Raw genomic sequence first — 20,645 nt, forward strand, 5'->3', positions numbered from 1 at the left:
ACTTCCTGAATGCTTTAAAGCACCATCTGTCTCTCTCTCCTGGGCTTCTTGTGAACTGCCCTGAGATCTATAGGTATAGGGCAGTATATTATTATTATTATTATTATTATTATTATTATTATTATTATTATGCCATTGCAATGAATCCTGTGCCCACTTGTTTTCAAGCTTTCGTTCTGTGGACTAGATGCACGTAAAGGGTAAAGGGACCCCTGACCATTAGGTCCAGTTGTGGCCGACTCTTGGGTTGCGGCGCTCATCTCGCTTTATTGGCGGAGGGAGCCAGCGTACAGCTTCCGGGTCATGTGGCCAGCATGACTAAGCCACTTCTGCCGAACCAGAGCAGCGCACGGAAACGCCGTTTACCTTCCCGCCGGAGCAGTACCTATTTATCTACTTGCACTTTGAGGTGCTTTCGAACTGCTAGGTTGGCAGGAGCAGGGACCGAGCAACGGGAGCTCACCCCGTCACGGGGATTCGAACTGCCAACCTTCTGATGAGCAAGCCCTAGGCTCTGTGGTTTAACCCACAGCGCCACCCACGTCCCTAGATGCACATACCCTCCAGCATTTATTTCTCCGATGAAAATGGGGACGTCCTATTAAATTATTATTATTATAATTTATTATTGTTACTATTTTCTTATTTATACCTCACCAATCTGTCAGGCGGTAGAGGAACCAACCCCCACGGCAGGTTGCCAGGAAAGGATAAGACAAGGAAAAGTCCTTACCATCTGCTTTTTTATTCAATGTTCACACACAGAGAGAGGCTTGGGAATGCAGCCTTTTGGAATAATGTCCCGAGTGAGTCTTCACCCCCTCCATCTCTCCCACTTCCTCATGCGTGTCCGTCAGCTGTTGTCCCCTGGTGCTGCTTCCTCCTCCTCCTCTCCCATTATTGCCCAACTTTTCCCCTCATTTGCCTCTTAGCTGTGACCTCCCTCAAACCCCTGTTGTAATTCTGAATTTTCTTCTTCTTCTCTGGAAAGGTCAGGTTGGGGGTGGGCGGTCTTCACCATTCCTCCTCTGCCCAGCATGCTTGCTGGAAAACAGTCGTCATGGCTTCCTGGAGAGCCAGTGTGGTGTAGTGGTTAAGAGCGGTGGACTCGTAATCTGGTGAACCGGGTTCGCTTCCCCACTCCTCCACATGCTGGGTGACCTTGGGCCAGTCACACTTCTCTGAAGTCTCTCAGCCCCACTCACCTCTCAGAGTGTTTGTTGTGGGGGAGGAAGGAAAAGGAAAATGTTAGCCTCTTTGAGACTCCTTAGGGTAGTGATAAAGTGGGATATCAAATCCAAACTCCTCTTCTTCTTCTTCTAACCATTTTGTTCATATAGCGCAATGTGTGCGCAAACCTCACATGCTACTTCCTACTTGTGGGATACTTTCACTGTTTCCCATGCCACAGTGCATTCCTTTGATACAGAAAATTCTACCTGGTGACTATAACAACTAGGTGCTTTGGGTTCATCTGTAGCTCCTGGCTGATTTGGGCATCCTTTGTCATTTCTGTGGTGGCTCAAGTGCTTATTCTCTTCTCCACATGTGCCACTTTTTGTGTGAGTGTCTGGAGGTGGTTGGAGGATGGATGGTGGCTAATGGATTAAAGTTGAAGCCTGACAAGACAGAAGTACTATTTTGGGGGGACAGGGGGTGGGTGGGTGTGGAGGACTCCCTGGTCCTGAATGGGGCAACTGTGCCCCTGAAGGACCAGGTGCACAGCCTGGGAGTCATTTTGGACTGACAGCTGTCCATGGAGCCACAGGTTAATGCCATGTCCAGGATGGCTGTCTACCATCTCCATCTGGTATGCCTGCTGAGACCTTACCTGCCTGTGCACTGTCTCGCCAGAGTGGTACATGTGCTGGTTATCTCTCACTTGGACTACTGCTATGCGCTCTATGTGGGGCTACCTTTGAAGGTGACCCGGAAACTACAATTAATCCAGAATACGGAAGTTAGACTGGTGACCGGGAGCAGCTGCCAAGACCACATAACACCGGTCCTTAAATGCCTACATTGGCTCCCAGTACGTTTCTGAGCACAGTTCAAAGTGTTGGTGCTGACCTTTAAAGCCCTAAATGGCCCCGGCCCTGTATACCTGAAAGAGCATCTTCACCCCCATGGTTCTGCCCGGACACTGAGGTCCCGCACCAAGGGCCTTCTGACAGTTCCCACACTGCAAGAAGTCAAGCTACAGGGGACCAGGCAGAGGGCCTTCTTGGTAGTGGCTCCGCTCCCCTGCCCCCAGTGGAATGCCCTCCCATCAGATGTTAAGGAGAGTAATTATATAACATTAAGGAAACATCTGAAGGCAGCCCTGTATAGGGAAGGTTTTTAAGGTTCCATGTTTTACTATGTTTTTATATATGCTAGAAGCTGCCAAGAGTGGCTGGGGCAACCCAGTCAGATGGGTGGGGTGCCTATTATTATTATTATTATTATTATTATTATTATTATTATTAATTAATTAATTAATTAATTACGGAGTGGACAAGAGTGTGAATTTGACATCGATGTATTTTGTTTTTCAGCTTAAGGTACCTGAACGCTTCTGCCAACAAACTGGAAATGCTGCCTCCAGCCACACTTTCGGAAGAGACCCACAGCATTTTGCAGGAACTGTATTTGACCAACAATCACCTCACGGATAAATGCGTGCCCTTATTAACGGGCCACCCGCACCTGAAGATCTTGCATATGGCCTACAACCGCCTGCAGAGCTTTCCCGCAAGGTAGGAACAGAGGCCACCGTCGCCAGGGGCTGCCTTCAGAACGCTTGAGGGAGGTGGTTGCAATGACTGCCCCCACAAGTCCTGTGTACACATACCTGCCGCTTTGAAAAGCTAGCATAAAAGAAAGAAAAACCCACAAATGCAGCTTAGGGTCTCTGCCCCAAGTAGCTTACCGTCCAGACGTCTTTGATGTGCAAAACAATGGGATGCAATGAACCTGAGAGGTACCAAAACAAATGGAGAAATATGAGTGGAAAGGCTAATTAGGGATCAGCGTAAGCAAATGCAGTTAAGCTTTGTCTTCATTGGGGAGCAAAATGTATTTTTGTTCCCTACTGAGTATGGTATATTTTACGTGCATATTTGTAAAATGGCAGAGGCAGATGGGATAAACCGGTACGTTTTATTTATTTCACGTGTTTGGTAAACCTGGGTGGTCAAACCCAACAGATCAGGGGTTTATGGAGGGGAGGAGTGTGACCTGTTTCGTATTGTGTACACAAAGGCAGGCAAGGCGACTGGTATGCTCATTGTTGTTGATCAGAGGAGGAGAGGATGTTGGGGATGCTAGCCTCGTGGCACCTTGCAAAAACCCCAGGGAAGGAGGAAGCTGGAAGATGAGTTTGCAGTCCTGTCCAATGAGCCAGGACCGGGCAAAAAAGGGAGGCTTGATATTTTTGCCCACTGGACTGACTTGTGCCCATTTGCAAGCATTACTCCAGACTGCAGCGGTTCTCAACCTGTGGGTCCCCAGATGTTGTTGGACTACAAGTCCCATCATCCCTGAGCTCTGGCCTTGCTAACTAGGGGTGATGGGAGTTGTAGTTCAACACATTAGTTCCAAGATTTCTAGTCCCATTTCAGCACAAAGCCCTTCCTGATTCTGTGCCCCCGAAGCCTCGGCAGTTAGGATGTCTGTGTTTGACCCATGTAGCTGTATAGGGCAGTGGTTGGTTTATAAAAAGCTAGAAATGCCCTCCTTTTAAAACAAAACAAAAAACCACCATGGCTCAGTGTTGCAGGTTTAATACTAGTGTCTCCCAATATCACTCACTCACCTGCCTAATCACTACCACTCCCTCTGACTTGGGAACAAAGCATCTCATTGCCAGGTACTTAAGATGGGAGGAGATTGTGTCGCTTCCACCTCAGTGGAGTGTGGTTTGTTTGCCGGCCAGAGGGGGATGCATCAGCGAGATAGTGACCCTGTGAGCAGGCAGGAGGAAGATGGTTGCATCAAATTTCAGTTAGCCGGTAGGCTTGTTGTTGTTGTTTAGTCGTTTAGTCGTGTCCGACTCTTCGTGACCCCATGGACCAGAGCACGCCAGGCACTCCTGTCTTCCCCTGCCTCCCGCAGTTTGGTCAAACTCATGCTGGTAGCTTCAAGAACACCATCCAACCATCTCATCCTCTGTCGTCCCCTTCTCCTTGTGCCCTCAATCTTTCCCAACATCAGGGTCTTTTCCAGGGAGTCTTCTCTTCTCATGAGGTGGCCAAAGTATTGGAGCCTCAGCTTCACGATCTGTCCTTCCAGTGAGCACTCAGGGCTGATTTCCTTCAGAATGGATAGGTTTGATCTTCTTGCAGTCCATGGGACTCTCAAGAGTCTCCTCCAGCACCATAATCCAAAAGCATCAATCATTTGGCAATCAGCCTTCTTTATGGTCCAGCTTTCACCTCCATACATCACTACTGGGAAGACCATAGCTTTAACTATAGGGACCGGTAGGCTAAAAGGTAGCAAAGGGAAAGCAGAGCTCGTACCAGGCACACAGTTGAGCTGTCGTGAAAATGAGCCAGCAGTGTAGTGCAGTGGCTTAAAAGCAACAACAACTAATGCAGTCACTTTACAGACACATAATGTCACGCTGACAAGAAGTAATGATTACTTTCTATTTTGTGCTGTCAGATTATATCTGGTGTACTCTTTCAGTTTCTGGAAGTCACATTTTAAGAAGTACTGGTGTGTTGTTGTCCCCCCCCCCCCCCAGAGGAGTGCAGCCCAGGTTCCAAGCAAGGGTTCTTGAAACCCAGATCCTGTGAGGAACGGTTGAAAGAACCGATGTCTGTTTAGCCTGGAGAAGGAAAGATTAGCGGCAGATCTGATAGAGAGCTGCCTTCAAATATCTGAAGGGCTTTCGTGTGGAAGATGGATTAGATTTGTTATTTGTTGCTGCTACACCCTATTTAAAGGGACGCGGGTGGCGCTGTGGTTAAACCACAAAGCCTAGGACTTGCCGATCAGAAGGTCGGTGGTTCGAATCCCCGCGACGGGGTGAGCTCCCGTTGCTCGGTCCCTGCTCCTGCCAACCTAGTAGTTCAAAAGCATGTCAAAATGCAAGTAGATAAATAGGTACCGCTCCGGCGAGAAGGTAAACGGCGTTTCCGTGCGCTGCTCTGGTTCGCCAGAAGCGGCTTAGTCATGCTGGCCACATGAACCGGAAGCTGTATGCCAGCTCCCTCGGCCAATAAAGCGAGATGAGCACCGCAACCCCAGAGTCAGCCACGACTGGACCTGATGGTCAGGGGTCCCTTTACCCTTTACCTTTACACCCTATTTAACAGTGGGGCAGGCTGCCTTGGGAGGCGATGAGCGCTCCTTTTATCTTGAGGCATTTAAGCAGAAGCTGGACCTTTTTCCAGAGAAGCTGTGTTGCATCCTGCACTGAGCAAGGGATTTCGGCTAGATGATTCCCCAAGGCCATTTCTAGTTCTATGATTAAGTTTGCCTGCAGCATGAAGCCACCCATGTCTGTAGCATTTACAGCACTTCCTTTTCTTGTGGGCCCTCACCAAAACCCTTTGAGGTCCATTGATTAGTGCCATTTGATAAGTGGAGCTGACCCAACTATGTTGAATGCAAAGCCTCGCCCTCTAAAATGAGACCATGAATGCACAAAAGATGGACCCTGCTGTCTTCAAGACCCACACCAGCTACCCATAGACCTGCTGCCACCTTCTGGAATGGATGCATTTATCCACCGTCGAATGCTAATTCAGACTGCTGAGCTCTCTATGCGAGCCACACATTGAAAGGTTGCCATGCAACAATTCATTCGGAGGAAATTGCCTTTTATCTCAGAGTAACAGCTTTTAACATAAAGTTTCTGAGTACTTCCTAATAATCAAAATGTGTATTTTCTTATCATTTTCTTTTCTTTTCCTTCCCTTTCTCGTGTGCGTGTGTGCAGTAAAATGGCCAAACTTGAAGAGCTGGAAGAAATTGACGTTAGCGGAAACAAACTGAAATCTATCCCCACAACCATTATGAACTGTCGGCGCATGCATACTGTGATTGCACACTCCAATTGTATCGAAGTCTTCCCAGAGGTCATGCAGCTTGGTGAAATCAAGGTACAGGTTTTGTTTTTTAAAAGTATGTGCCCTGCATAGAGCTCCTCTTAGGTATTTTGAAGGTAGCCTGTAATGGAAATACAGCATCATGCACAAATTGTCAAGGTGTGAACATGTCATGTGATCACTGCAGTGTTTCAGAGAGTACCGTTAATTTTCCATGTTGTCTGAACCCAAGCAGAGAGATTCCCTGGGGAAATCTATCAACATACCAGCATTGTGGCCAGATGTGGAAGAGGTGTAAATGGGGATATTTTGCATTGATATGTCTGGGATGAAGAACGAACTAACAGCCTCCCCAAACTGGTCAAGCCATCTTTTTTCAACTAGCTGCATAGAATTACCATTTTTTAACTCCAGATCACCCACAAAGTCATTCCCAAGAGTCACATGCTGTCCATTCCCAAGGTTCACGTTGGAAGACCACAAAGTAAAATTTAATAGGTCGGACGTGGCTTTTAAGCTGTGTCTCTCCCACTCATGTTCTGAATGCTGTGTCGTGTGTTTTGGATTTGTGTCACATTGCCTTTAATTATGTGCATGGGCAATATTCATTCATTCCACATCTCTGCAGTGCAAGAGAATAAAGGATTCATTTGAGAGGCTTTAGGATTTTATCATTAATAACTTATTTCCCTGTTTTATTCCCCCCCCCCCAACTTGGTAGTATTCTCATTTATGTTGTGAACCGCTCTGTGATTTTTGAATGACGGGACAGGTGATATACAAATAAATATACTACCTAATAAATAGTTAAATATCTTTGTCAGTGTTCCAGCTCTTTGCCATTAATTGCCTTTACTTTGTGGCTTTAAATTTTCTTTGTTTGTTTAACTCAGACTAGCTTTTGAACACACTTTTAAATGCATAGCCTTCGCTTTATTACAGGCTAGAGGTGGGTACCAGCAGCTATCTCTAAATTAAGAGGACTCCTTCACCCCATCTATGTACTCATATTACTTTTAATTAAAACTTGCTTAATACAGATGTGCTCCATCAAATTAAGAAGAAGAATTACCCTGATAACACAGACAGCAGGCAGATCGCTGCTTGTTTTGCAACATGAGTGAAGTTTGGAAGGTCGGGGGAACAGAAATCACACATTTTTAATCAATATTTTGTGATGCTGTGAAATATTGCAAAAGAATTTACGTCGTGGAGTCTATAAAAAGGTGCCTGGTGCTTTTGTGATACAGCAGCTGTGTAACTCCCTAGAGGAGAGGAAAGGCTTTGGCCCAGTTCTTTCAAACAACCTGTTTTTGGGCTGTGCTACTTCAGACTGCCGGTGTGGGTTCACACATAAAGCTCCTTTGTGAAAATCGGCAGCGTTCTTACACGCAGAAAATTAGATGTCAGGGAGAAGGGATTCTTCTAATTGCAGTCTATAGTTTAATAAGCCTCTTGCACCCACATGCAGCTGCTTCACTTCTCCATTCACGTTACCAGGGAAACAAGCCAGGAAGCAACATTAAACCACGGTTGTCAGAACTGGGAAACCATGGTTAATGGCTCCCAAACAAGCCAGGGTTTGAAACTACCTTTAAACCATGGCTTCATATCCAAACTTGCTCATTAACGGAAGGCTTCTGCTTCAGACAAAGTGGGAAGCGGTGGCAAACCGTGGTTTGCAGGCTTGTTTTAACACTTGTGCAGAGAGAACAGTGCAGCTTGTTCACGTCTCAGTGACACGGTCATCCAGACATGGCCTCTTGTGTAAGAATGTTACACACCTGCTCTCCTAGGAGTCTTCCATCATGTGACCTCCCACATGTGGTTTCTGACATGGTACAGTCCAGACAATGGCTTGCCACTTCATCCACTTAGCCAGAAATGGATGAGGCCAGAGGATTCAGGCTGAGAACTCATTGTCTTCTCTTCTCTCTCTCTCTTTCCAATTCTTCAGTGTGTGGACCTGAGCTGTAATGAGCTGACTGAAGTCACGTTACCTGAAAACTTGCCTCCGAAGCTGCAGGAACTAGACTTGACTGGAAACCCCAGACTTGCCCTGGATCACAAAACCCTGGAGCTATTGAAGTAAGGAACAGTCAAACTTTATTACACGGTAGGCAGAAGGGTACACAAAGCACTCAGGAAAGAAAACACACCCAGTATATAAACATCAGGTGCACATCATTTGAAAACTGGTCTGGGGAATGGGGAGAGAAATGTTCCTCCTTTTATTGCTACACTAGCTAAATGACAGGCACATTTTGGTTATGCAGATTGCTGCAGCTCCCTCACAAAATCTCCAGCTTGTTTCTTGCAACCGAAGCCCAATAGTGCCACTCTTTTCCCTTTCCATTACCCTCTGGTGCATGTCATGGGGGTAGGTTTCAAGGCCTGTTCTCCATACCTAGCAACTGTATCTGTTACTGCTACCATCTTTCTGTTCGATCCAGAGAGCTGTTCTGCTCCCCCACCTAGCTGGGGAGGGAGAGAAAATGTGCCCCATGCCAGACTCAAAACATCCCACTCCTGATCCGTCCATGCCTGCCAATATACCGTATTTTTTGCACTATAAGACTCACTTTTTCCCTCCTAAAAAGTAAGGGGAAATGTGTGTGCGTCTTATGGAGCAAATGCAGACTGTGCAGCTATCCCAGAAGCCAGAACAGCAAGAGGGATTGCTGCTTTCACTGCGCAGCGATCCCTCTTGCTGTTCTGGCTTCTGAGATTCAGAATATTTTTTTTCTTGCTTTCCTCCTCCAAAAACTAGGTGCGTCTTGTGGTCTGGTGCGTCTTATAGAGCGAAAAATACGGTATATTTATTTCATATCCTGCCTGTCGTTCAAGGAGCTCAGAGTACATGGTCCTCTCCTCTCCCCCACCAGTCCCTTTATCCTCAAAACAACCCAACCCTGCAAGGTAGGTTGGGCTGAGAAAAATGGTGACTGGCCCAAGGCCACTCAGTGAGTGAGGATTGAACCCTAGTCTCCCAAACCCTAATCCACAGCTCTTAACCACTACACTGTTTTGGTTCCACCGTAGATGCCAGAATCAACAGGGAGACCAAGCAATTTGGGGGAAGGGCATACTTTCTGTTGACAAGGGAGGACTGAGTTGTCCAAGAACTTTTGTAGAAAGGAAGTTTGCAGTTGTAGAATCGGGGAGGGAATATAGTTGATTGTCATAAATATGTAGCCATGTTGCAGGAGGTAAGGGTTGGGGTTGGGGGGGGGCGTGTTACGCTGAACTTAAGACTAATCAGGAGGGTACTTTCCCCACAAGCCAAGAAATGGCAGTTTCTTCTACGTACAGGAGTTTACAGTGAGAACACAAGATGCTTGCAAAAGAAGCCCTTAGATAATAATACAGTCATACCTTGGTTCTCAAATTGAATCCGTTCCGGAAGTCCGTTCGACTTCTAAAAACATTCGAAAACCAAGGCACGGCTTCCAATTGGGTGCAGGAGCTTCCTGCACTCAAACGGAAACTGCGGAAGCAGCATCAGATGTTCGGGTTCCAAAGAACGTTCGCAAACTGGAAAACGTACTTCTGGGTTTGTGGCGTTTGGGAGCCAAAGCGTTTGAGTCGCAAGGCATTCAACAACCAAGGTACAACTACCGCTGGTTTTTTTTGCTCTATAAGACGCACCCGACCATAGGATGCACCTAATTTTTAGAGGAGGAAAACAAGAAAGCAATGCAAAGCCTATTGAGCGAAGAGGCAAGAGCGCTCCTGCCTCGCTCTAGAGGCTTTGCGTGGCTATCCCTGAAGCCAGGAGAGCAAGAGGGATTGGTGCGCACAGTCTCTTACACCCTGAAAAGTTGTATGGTTTTCAACAACGAAAAGAGCCAGGTTTCTTCACTTTTTGTCCCTCTTTAACTGCCGTGCAATCTGAATTCAGCAACTCCTGACCTCAAGCCTGATCGTGACAAAGTTCTCCTTCACTGAAATTTATTGCTGTCATTTATGCCGATGAAGATTGCTGCTGCTGTTTTTCTTAATTGATTCTCAAATTGCACAATAGAGTTTCTCATGGCACAGTCAAGTAATACTGAGGCTTTCTTCCTCCTCCCCCTGCCTCCTAGGAACACTCTGAAGCTGTGAGCAAGCCTTAAATGCCCTTTGTAACCTGCAGGTTCCAAAGGGTGAAATTGTCAGCAAGTTCATATCTTCTTTTAAAGGCGGTGGGGGAGTGGGGGAATCTTTTCAGAGATCACTTTCCTCACTCTTTGTAAACATCTGCCCTGCCTCCTCTGAGCCTCCTTGCAAACTTGTAAAAACACGTCCTGTGTGAATTACAGTTGCCATAATGCTAACTGCATAGAACACAGCCTTTCCCGTTCAATTCGCTAAGCTATTTTTCTCAAAATCCTTCCTGGAAGTCCACATCCGCTGCAAAGCCTGTCTCGGCCTGCTGCAGTCCTGCTGCAGTGCTGCCTGCTGCCAGCCAGTCGTGCCTTTGTTTCCAGTCCTTGCCTCAGGTTCCTTGACTCTTGTACTCTTCCTTTACTTCTGTCCCGTTTGTCTTCGGGGCCAGATAACGTGCCACCTTTGCATGATGTTCCATCGTGCCATTGCAGGGTAAAGAAATTAGAACCCAGGGCCAGGGCTATGCAGGGAAGAGGCACACCGTGACATTCTTTGGCTCCCCATAAAGTTACGTGGGTCAACAGTTTAACATACTTGTGACAGCTACCGTATTTTTTGCACCATAACACTCACTTTTTTCCTCCTAGAAAGTAAGGGGAAATGTCTGTGCGTGTTATGGAGGGAATGGCTATGGGTGGCATGCCTGCGGATTTTCCTCCTCTAAAAACTACGTGCGTGTTATGGTTGGGTGCGTGTTATAGAGCGAAAAATACGGTATATGCTGCCTCCAGGATCAGAAAAAACTCTTCCCAGCAGCAACAGTGAGAGAGGGCTATTGTGCTCATGTCTTGCATTTGGGCGTCTCGTGGTTGTCCAAGACTTTGGTTTGATCAAGCAGGGGGTCTTCTTAGGTGTGTGTGTGTATATATATATATATATGTAATTTATAGTTTTAAAGTTTACACATTTCACTAATTTTACATTCATTTTGACATTTCAAAACGTGACTTCCATCCCCCTCTTTCTGTGGTTCCTTAAATTTCTTTTTATTTAATATCTTTTTCATATCCAAATTAACTTTATTTGCTCATTTATTCATCTTCTTTAAATATATACTCTTATAAAATTGCAGGTTGTTACAATAATCCTGCTAATGTTTTTATCTGTTTATAATTTATCTGTAAATATTCAACAAACCATTTCCATTCTTTTATTAAAAAGATTTCTTATTCTTCCTGTGAGTTTCGCCATTTCTGCACGTTCCATAAGTTTTTGTATCAATTCTTCCTTTACTGGGACTTCTGCTTCTTTCCATTTTGGGGCAAGTAACATTCTTACCACTGCAGTAGCATACATGAATAAATTTCTATACATTTTAGGCCGTTCTGTCCCTATAATTCCCGAAGGAAAAGCTTCTGGTCTTTTTACAAAGGTTATTTTAAACATCCTTTTCATTTCATTATATACCATTTCCCAGTAAGCTTTGACCTTACTACAAGACCACCGCATATGATAGAAAGAACCTTCTTTCTCATTACGGGGCCTTCTTAAGTTTCATAGCCACTTCTGGAGGTTGGTGTCAGAATGGAATATTGACGTAGCGGCAACTCTTGATTTCTCCACATATATGCTTTATTCATGCACCTATGGAGCTTTTAAAGGGACACGTGTTGTCCTCTGAACTGTCGCAGTGCTGGAGCACGTAGCAATTGGGCAGTCGCCCAGATCTGTTGCCCCTTTTCTTCTTGGGTCTCACGTGTGTGTCCACACACACACACACACACACACACACACACACACACTGTACGTGAATGAATTAAGTCTGAAGGCCACGTCAACCTCCTTCTACTTCATATGCCCAGAAATTCAGACCAAAGGTTAACTGCTGCCGGGGTTATATAGTTTATTTGAAAGGAGGAGGACGGGAGTGGAAGATTGGTAGGGTTACAATATGCTGAAGAATCTACAGTTTTCCATGCGTAATAAAAGACTACTTGGTGTTCAGGAGAATGGGTAGATGTGAAAGTAGCACAGTTTCAGGGAGAGCTTTTCCTCCTAGAAAAATTTGCAGGTGATAGGAGCCTTCAGTGGTGACTGTCAGGCGATTGCTGCCATATAAGACCAACATAAGGTTTGCAGCAGCCGTGGGTGGTGTTTTTTTTCCTGCAGGGAGATAAGATTGTTGGGCAAGTGGATCTCTATCTGAACAAGCAGGAGTCTGTGAGCCGCCGTTGGCTGAACACCAAAGATAATACATCTTAGCAGAAACATAATCAAAACTTGGCAAAACGCTACACTGTGAACGTAATGTGCAAATATCTCAAAGTTGGGGGTGGAAATCATGTTTATCTCTGTATTATTATTTTTTGCAATGCAGTATCCAGGCAAATCCGTGTTCCCTCCGTTTTAAAAAATTCTCTCATGTTCGACAACTCTGCTTTTGCAAAAGAAATAACCGAGTAAAGGGCACAGTAATGCCTGCCTGTTTTCCCCTTTCTGTAGACAGGGGCTCAAAACTGTTACCTCCTAAAAAAGCAACTTTTAAGTATAGGGAATAGAATGCAGTAAGAGAGAAGGAACATTCAGACTGTTCTGCACTTGGCATTTGAAGCATTAATTCTTTGCGGGGTTTGCTTCTCATTGCAGTAACATCCGTTGTTTCAAGATTGACCAGCCTTCAGCCGGAGATGCCTCAGGAGCCCCAGCCGTGTGGAGCCATGGTTACACAGAAGCCTCGGGAGTTAAGAACAAGTAAGGATAAATAGAGAGAGAGTTTATATGGAAAAGAGAAGTGCGTTTCCTCTCCACAGGGCCTTCTATGCAAGCGATCCAGTATATGATGGAAGAGTCTATATAATTAAGTAGAAAAACGGTGTGCATATTTTTGGGTAACTAATGCACCGTATTTTTCGCTCTATAAGACGCACCTAGTTTTTGGAGGATGAAAACAAGAAAAAAAAATATTCTGAATCTCAGAAGCCAGAACAACAAGAGGGATCGCTGCGCAGCGAAAGCAGCGATCCCTCTTGCTGTTCTGGCTTCTGGGATAGTTGCGCAGCCTGCATTCGCTGCATAAGACGAACACACATTTCCCCTTACTTTTTAGGAGGGAAAAAGTGAGTTTTATAGAGCAAAAAATACGGTATGTCCTGTCCGCAAGAGGTCCTCTCTTCCATCTTTTCCCAAACCCTTGTCTTACGTCTAAGCGGCCTTCTCAACTATCCCTATTCAGTCCAACGTTTTCCACCGATTCATCCCACACCCACAGTTCAAGATCCTAAGCATCCCCTCCTCTCTGGGACCTAGGAAGCTAGGCCCTTGAAGCACCTAGTTCAATACTGTCTGCACTGGCAGGCAGCAGCTCTCCAGGGTATCAGGCAAGAGATGCTACGAATTGAATATAGGGCCTTTGGAATGCAGTGCATGCCACACGGGTGGCGCTGTGGTTTAAACCACTGGGCCTCTTACCGATCAGAAGGTCGGCAGTTTGAATCCCCGTGACGGGGTGAGCTCCTGTTGCTCTGTCCCAGCTCCTGCCAACTTAGCAGTTCGAAACCACACCAGTGCAAGTAGATAAATAGGTACCGCTGTGGTGGGAAGGTAAACGGCGTTTCTGTGCGCTCTGGTTTCCATCACGGTGTTCTGTTGCACCAGAAGCAATTTAGTCCTGCTGGCCACGTGACCCAGAAAGCTGTCTATAGCCAAACACCGACTCCCTTGACCTGAAAGCGAGTTGAGCGCCACAACCCCAAAGTCACCTTTGACTGGACTTCACCTTCCAGGGGTCCTTTCACCTTTTTACTTTACCTGCATGTACTCTACCTCTGGACCTGTAATATTTGCTTTAAATTAAAGCCCTTGCTCTGTTCAAGACATTTTATGATGCATGCCTGACTCCGGAGGGTACTTCTGCTTGTATCTTCTTCCAAGTTGGCCACAGAGAGGGTTTTTCTTTGCTTATCCAACCTACAGCAGCAGAGTGTGGTGGATATGTAGAAAAGATGCGACCTGCTTGCGGCGAGTCTCTCACACACTTTAATCGCCCCATCCGTAAAGGCATCTGTGGCAGAGTCAATCCCACTTAGCTCAGAGGATTAGCTGGAAAGCTGGTCTCGTCTGCCTCAGGGGTGCAGCCTGTGCGAGGGGGTCAGGGAGCAGGTCTTGCCGCTCAGTTATCTGTGTTCAAAACACCCAACTGCCCTCCCCAAGCAAGGACTCCTCCTTTGTTTGTGACTCGCTTAATGTTCTGTCAATCGGGGCTGGTGTAGCATCGCAGCTGCTGATCTGACCTCCATGTATGCCTAGAAACAAAATAAATCTGTTCCACACCCGTCAGTAAAGTCGGCATGAATAGTTTGCAGTCCCTCAGCTGATACAGTGGCAAGGTGCATGCAGCACTGAGGCCATCATAAAAAGATTACTGCATTAATTTCGCCTTGCAGGTGCGCCATCCTCTCTGTAGTAAGACGTAGGCAAAGCCTGCTGTTGCTTGCCTTGCAAAGTATTAGGTAAAGGTAAAGGGACCCCTGACCATTAAGTCCAGTCGTGGCCGACTCTGGGGTTGCGGTGCTCATCTCGCTTTATTGGCCAAGGGAGCCGGCATACAGCTTCCGGGTCATGTGGCCAGCATGAGTAAGCCGCTTCTGGCGAACCAGAGCAGCACACGGAAACGCTGTTTACCTTCCCGCCGGAGCGGTACCTATTTATCTACTTGCTCTTTGACGTGCTTTAGAACTGCTAAGTTGGCAGGAGCAGGGACCAAGCAAGGGGAGCTCACCCCGTCGCGGGGATTCGAACCGCCGACCTTCTGATCGGCAAGTCCTAGGCTCTGTGGTTTAACCCACAGCACCACCCGCGTATTACTCAACACCAAATAGTACAGTAAGGGCAGACAGGCTGCAGAGCCAGTGGTCCAAACCAGCTCATTTCCCACCATTCTCTGGTCAAAACTGCAGGGAGCGGCCCTGGTCTTTGACCACTTGTTTGGCCTCATTTCTGTAACTGTCTCTCAGTATCACCTGTGCATCCTCAGTGTTGCTCGTTCTCCAAAGAAGCGTTTGGTGGGCATTGTGAGTAACTTGGGTAGAAAAGAAAAGGTAATGGTATAGAATCAGTCTTGGGTTAAGCCAGTCTTGGGTTTGAAACAGAAATGGTTGAAAGGGAGCCCCGTTAAGAAATGTGCTCTGCACGTTAAGAGCTTAATAACAGTGTCCATGTGCTATCTAAATTCTGCAAACCAAAGCAATACTTTTATAATTACAAAAATAAAACTGGTTGCAGACAATTATGTATAAATTAGCTTCATGGCTGAGTTGGGATCTGAACCCTGGTCTCCCTGGTCATAGTCCAACACTAAACCATGCTGTGAGTGCATGTTCTCCTTGAGAATAATATGTAGGTGAATGCAGATATTATTCACAAAGTCCTAAATTTTCCACCTTGGTTTCAGATTAACCGCCTCTTTTCAGTTTGGACTGTGAGAGTAGGGCATCTTGTTTTAGGGGATGAAACTAATTTTTTTGCTAATTTCTTTAGTGAGGGGTCGTAAAAATACGTTTTTGGGTGTGAGGAATTAAAATCTATTACTTTTGTGATTGGAGAACATTTAGCTTGCTAAGTCCGCATTTGATAAGAAGCACACAAACAGCATTTGGAAAACCAAAGAAATTTTACCTTCTGAAAATGTCAGGCAATGCTAAAAAATAAAATAATAATAGTAACATATAATATAAGTGCAAGTACTTGGCAATCATTTTTAGTTTTACAGTGGTACCTCGGGTTAAGTACTTAATTCATTCTGGGGGTCCATTCTTAACCTGAAACTGTTCTTAACCTGAAGCACCACTTTAGCTAATGGGGCCTCCTGCTGCCACCACACCGCCGGAGCCCAATTTCTGTTCTTATCCTGAAGCAAATTTCTTAACCTGAAGCACTGTTTCTGGGTTAGCGGAGTGTGTGACCTGAAGTGTATGTAACCTGAAGCATATATAACCCGAGGTACCACTGTACTTACCAAGCATATTCATTTTACCAAAATATATTTTGGATTCCCAAGTCATACGACAAATTTTAGCACCCCTCATTTTTGGAATTTGGAAGTTCAACACACCCTACGAGAGTCTCAACAGACCTGTGTATTGAATGAATTTGTTTTCATAATCCATGAAAGGGGGTGAGGGTTGAAGAGTTTGATGACCTGGCCATGGAAATGTTACGTGGGAAATTTGCCGTGGGAAGTGATTTTTTTTTGTTAAACCCCATTTTCTTTTTGCTTTCTTGCACAGGCTGTGCGTGGCGGCTCTTTCCGCCAACAACTTCTGCGACAACCGGGAGGCCCTCTACGGCGTCTTTGACGGGGACCGCAACGTGGAAGTGCCTTACCTCTTGCAGTGTACCATGAGCGACATCTTGGCCGAGGAGCTGCAAAAAACAAAGAGCGAAGAGGAGTACATGATCAACACTTTCATTGTAATGCAGAGGTCAGTTTTGTGGCTCAAAGCTTGCAGGCATCTGCCTCGTGACACTGGACAAGCCCAGCCGTCCCAAAACCCTTTGAATAAGTTTGTTTACTTTTTCTGGTCACCTCCGCAGGGCTGATTCGAGACTTGGCAGTTCTTCATGCAGTGCCACTGAAAAAATCTATCACCGTAGCCTTACGCAGACTGCAGATGCAATCTGGGAAAACACCCAGTAGCAGCAGCAGCAGCAGCCCCTAGTGGTTACATATTCTGGGAAAGACCAGCAGTGATGGTGTCTTTTCAAAGAGATTTGGCTGCTGTTACCAGACTTTTCCTTTTTTATCAGAGCTACCCCAGGTTCTGAGACCACCTTCACTTTAGTTGCAGAGTAGTGACATAAATAGGGACGCGGGTGGCGTTGTGGGTTAAACCACAGAGCCTAGCACTTGCCAATCAGAAGGTTGGTGGTTCGAAGCCCCGCGACGGGGTGAGCTCCCATTGCTCGGTCCCTGCTCCTGCCAACCTAGCAGTTCGAAAACACGTCAAAGTGCAAGTAGATAAATAGGTACCACTCCAGCGGGAAGGTAAACGGCGTTTCCGTGCGCTGCTCTGGTTCGCCAGAAGCGGCTTAGTCATGCTGGCCACATGACCCGGAAAGCTGTACGCCAGCTCCCTCGGCCAGTAAAGCGAGATGAGCGCCGCAACCCCAGAGTTGGCCATGACTCGACCTAACACTCAGGGGTCCCTTTACCTTTACCTAGTGACATAAATGGGAGGAGGATAAAAATAACACATCGGCTTGTGTTTAATATAGCCGCCTCATCAGTGGAAATATTTCCACGTGAGCCATGGGACTGCTCCCTCTCTTCACCCTGTTCCCTCCCCTTCAGAGCTCCCCTAGAAGAGATTTAGGAGATGGGGGCAGGAGGAGAGGAGGTCGTCCCCATTGCACAAGTCGAATTCCTTGCTCTGATGGGACAGTTACTTAGCACTGCTTTGGATGCAAGCCTCTCATTTTAATCTGCCAGTGCCAAATACCCACAGATACCACAGAGCAGAAGCAGGTAACCATTTCCCCCACCAAGTGGAATTACCTTGCTGCTGCTTCTGTACTTTCTGTAGAGCCAGTGTGGTGTAGTGGTTAAGAGCGATAGACTCGTAATCTGGTGAACCGGATTCGCGTCCTCGCTCCTCCACATGCAGCTGCTGGGTGACCTTGGGCTAGTCACACTTCCCTGAAGTCTCTCAGCCCCACTCACCTCACAGAGTGTTTGTTGTGGGGGAGGAAGGGAAAGGAGATTGTTAGCCGCTTTGAGACTCCTTCGGGTAGTGATAAAGCGGGATATCAAATCGAAACTCTTCTTCTTCTATTGCTGAGCAGAGAGAGAAATGGGTCAGCAGTTTTGCTCCATTGCTGTTTGTCCCAGCCTGCTTTCTCCATTAAATTTCCCAGAGCCTAATCCTAAGGACTTTAAAGACGTTATAAAGATAAATGCCATTTGCTTCTTCCTGTATCCCCCCCCCCCCCCGCAATATAAAACTTCAGAAAGGCTCAAACATGAATTACTTTATTTACAATTGCCTAACTGCATTGCAGCCCATCTGAGTATTAGCCCAGACTGATTCATCAAAGATAAATTGTTTAAATTGAAGCCCAAAGTGGCTTTTGGGAAGAAAAAGAAAGAAATGCTTTTGTATAGATTTAATGTAGGCTTGGCAATCCTGAGACGACTTGAAAAGGCCAAATTTTAAGAGTTTCCATTAATATGAAACTTAAATCATTGTCTGGGCCAACTCACAAATTCATGTGTCAACTCTTCTTTAGTTCCATGCAACAAGACTTATTTTTTTCCTACTCTCTCTCTAAAGAAAGTTTATTGCCTCCAGTTGCTTTGAAAAGGAGTATAAAAAGAACTAGAATAACTGGAAAATAATACTCCCTTTCTGAGCTCCCCCTCCCCACAATACAGCAGTGGGGGACTGGATCTGGGCCAAATCTGACAGGTGTGTGTGGCTGCTCACCTGTCAGTCATCTGATCTCGCATTGCACTTTGAAGCCACGACAATCAGCTGATCATACGCACTTCGAAGCCCCATGCAAAGAGCCCTGTTCTGTGATTTGAAATCCCAGTGGTCAACTGATTGTAGGGCATATCAGAAGCCCCTTTTCGCCCAGGCTCCTTTTTACCTGCCCACACCTGATGACAGGTGATCTTGCTTGTCCATAATGGCCTGAGGTTGCCCACCCCTAACCTAATAGAAGTTCAGGACTTCCCACCACCACCCCAGAAACATTCTAGACTTTCCAAAATGCTTTTTTCCGACTTGCAAATTTGCTTCTGTAGTTCGTTAAAAGTGGGCGCCCTAAATTTCACATGAAATTCTGGCGGCGGTTCTATTACTATATTATTCTACATTATTCTGTTATTTTTATCCTCTTCCCATTTATGTCATGGCCTAGGACCCTCGTACCTACGGGACCGCCTCTCCGGTATGCCCCACGGAGAGCCTCAAGGTCCATAAATAGCAACACCCTAGTGGTCCCAGGCCCTAAGGAAGTTAGATTAGCTTCAACCAGAGCCCAGGGCCTTTTCAACTCTGGCTCCGGCCTGGTGGAACGCTCTGCCTCATGAGACCAGGGCCCTGCAGGATCTGATTTCTTTCCACAGGGCCTGTAAGGCAGAGTTGTTCCGCCTGGCCTTTGGCTTGGAGCCAATTTGATTCCCTCCCCCTCTTTCTTTTTTCTTTTCCTTTCTCCTCCTGCGATGAGGCTACATTTTAATATTTTAATGTTTCAATATTTTAATGTTGTATTTCAATTTTGTTTTTAAGTTGTATTCATTCAACTTGTTTTTATTATTGCTTGTTAGCCGGCCTGAGCCCGGCCTTTGCTGGGGAGGGCGGGGTATAAATAAAAATTATTATCATTGTTATTATTAAGGCGGCGGCATAGGACCTGACTGCTTCCTGGGCTGTGTGGCACGGCTGGCATTGTTTTGGACGGGGGCGGGGGGGTGTTCCTATCTTTCTCTGCCGAAGCGCGAGAACAGACGCTTGCGTTGAACCTGACTCCACTTGTTTTGCCAATGTTGTCTTCCTTGGAACCCTTAGGAAACTGGGAACTGCTGGGCAAAAGCTTGGAGGCTCTGCTGTCCTTTGCCATATCAAGCATGACCCGATAGACCCAGGCGGATGCTTCACGTTAACCTCTGCGAATGTGGGGAAGTGCCAATCTGTTCTCTGCAGGAACGGAAAACCTCTGCCTTTATCCAGGTCTTACATGATGAACTGCGAAGAAGAGCTGAGGAGGATCAAGCAGCATAAGGCCATCATCACGGAAGTAAGGAATCGAGTTGCTAAACTGGAGTAGAATCACAGAATCATAGATGTTGGAAGGGGAGGAATCACAGGGGCCACCCGCTCCAACGCCCTGCAGTGCATGCGTCTTTTTGCCCAACGTAGCACTCGAACCCACAGCCCTGAGATGCAGAGTCTCGTGCTGAGCATGAGCATATAGGTTGCTCCGCTTTCAAAACCTGTGCCGGAATGCCCCGGACAGGATTCCTTTCTGGTTTTTTGCACAGATTTCCAGCTGTAGCTGAAAGGGTGGTAATGGCACCGAAGCAGCAGCTTAAAATATGAAGAGGTTCGTGGCAGCCTGTCTTCCTTAAAGAGGAAGTGCTGCCCTTACTTAGCATGCAATGCATTTCCCAAGCAGGGTGAGGGTGAGCTTGGTAATAATAATAATAATAATAATAATAATAATAATAATAATAATAATAATAAATTTATACATAAATACATACCTCACCCATCTGGCTGGGTTTCCCCAGCCACTCTGGGCGGCTCCCAACAGAATATTAAAAACACGATAAAACATCAAACATTGAAATCTTCCCTAAACAGGGCTGCCGTTGTTTATTTCCTTGACATCTGGTGGGAGGGTGATCCACTACCGAGAAGGCCCTCTGCCTGGTTCTCTGCAACCTCACTTCTTGCAGGGAGGAAACCGCCAGAAGGCCCTCGGAACTGGACCTCAGTGTCCGGGCTGAATGATTGG

General features: G+C 46.3%; 1 protein-coding gene across 3 annotated transcripts in view; it reads left to right on the forward strand.

Annotated features, from left to right (window-relative positions):
• Nucleotides 1-20,645, forward strand: part of PHLPP1 (PH domain and leucine rich repeat protein phosphatase 1) — a 160,151-nt gene that overhangs the window by 129,115 nt on the left and 10,391 nt on the right. For all 3 annotated transcript variants that reach the window (XR_014550570.1, XR_014550571.1, XM_083623667.1), the window contains exons 11-16: nucleotides 2,538-2,738; nucleotides 5,930-6,092; nucleotides 7,996-8,126; nucleotides 12,774-12,878; nucleotides 16,412-16,606; nucleotides 19,697-19,925. Coding sequence is in view for 1 of the 3 variants with exons in the window: in XM_083623667.1 (XP_083479793.1) it covers nucleotides 2,538-2,738; nucleotides 5,930-6,092; nucleotides 7,996-8,126; nucleotides 12,774-12,878; nucleotides 16,412-16,606; nucleotides 19,697-19,925 (1,024 nt within the window). In the remaining 2 variants the exon portion in view is untranslated. The remainder of the gene's footprint in view (nucleotides 1-2,537; nucleotides 2,739-5,929; nucleotides 6,093-7,995; nucleotides 8,127-12,773; nucleotides 12,879-16,411; nucleotides 16,607-19,696; nucleotides 19,926-20,645) is intronic.

The sequence above is a fragment of the Podarcis filfolensis genome (genome assembly GCF_964270895.1).
Source record: "Podarcis filfolensis genome assembly, chromosome: 7".
Taxonomy (NCBI): domain Eukaryota; kingdom Metazoa; phylum Chordata; class Lepidosauria; order Squamata; family Lacertidae; genus Podarcis; species Podarcis filfolensis.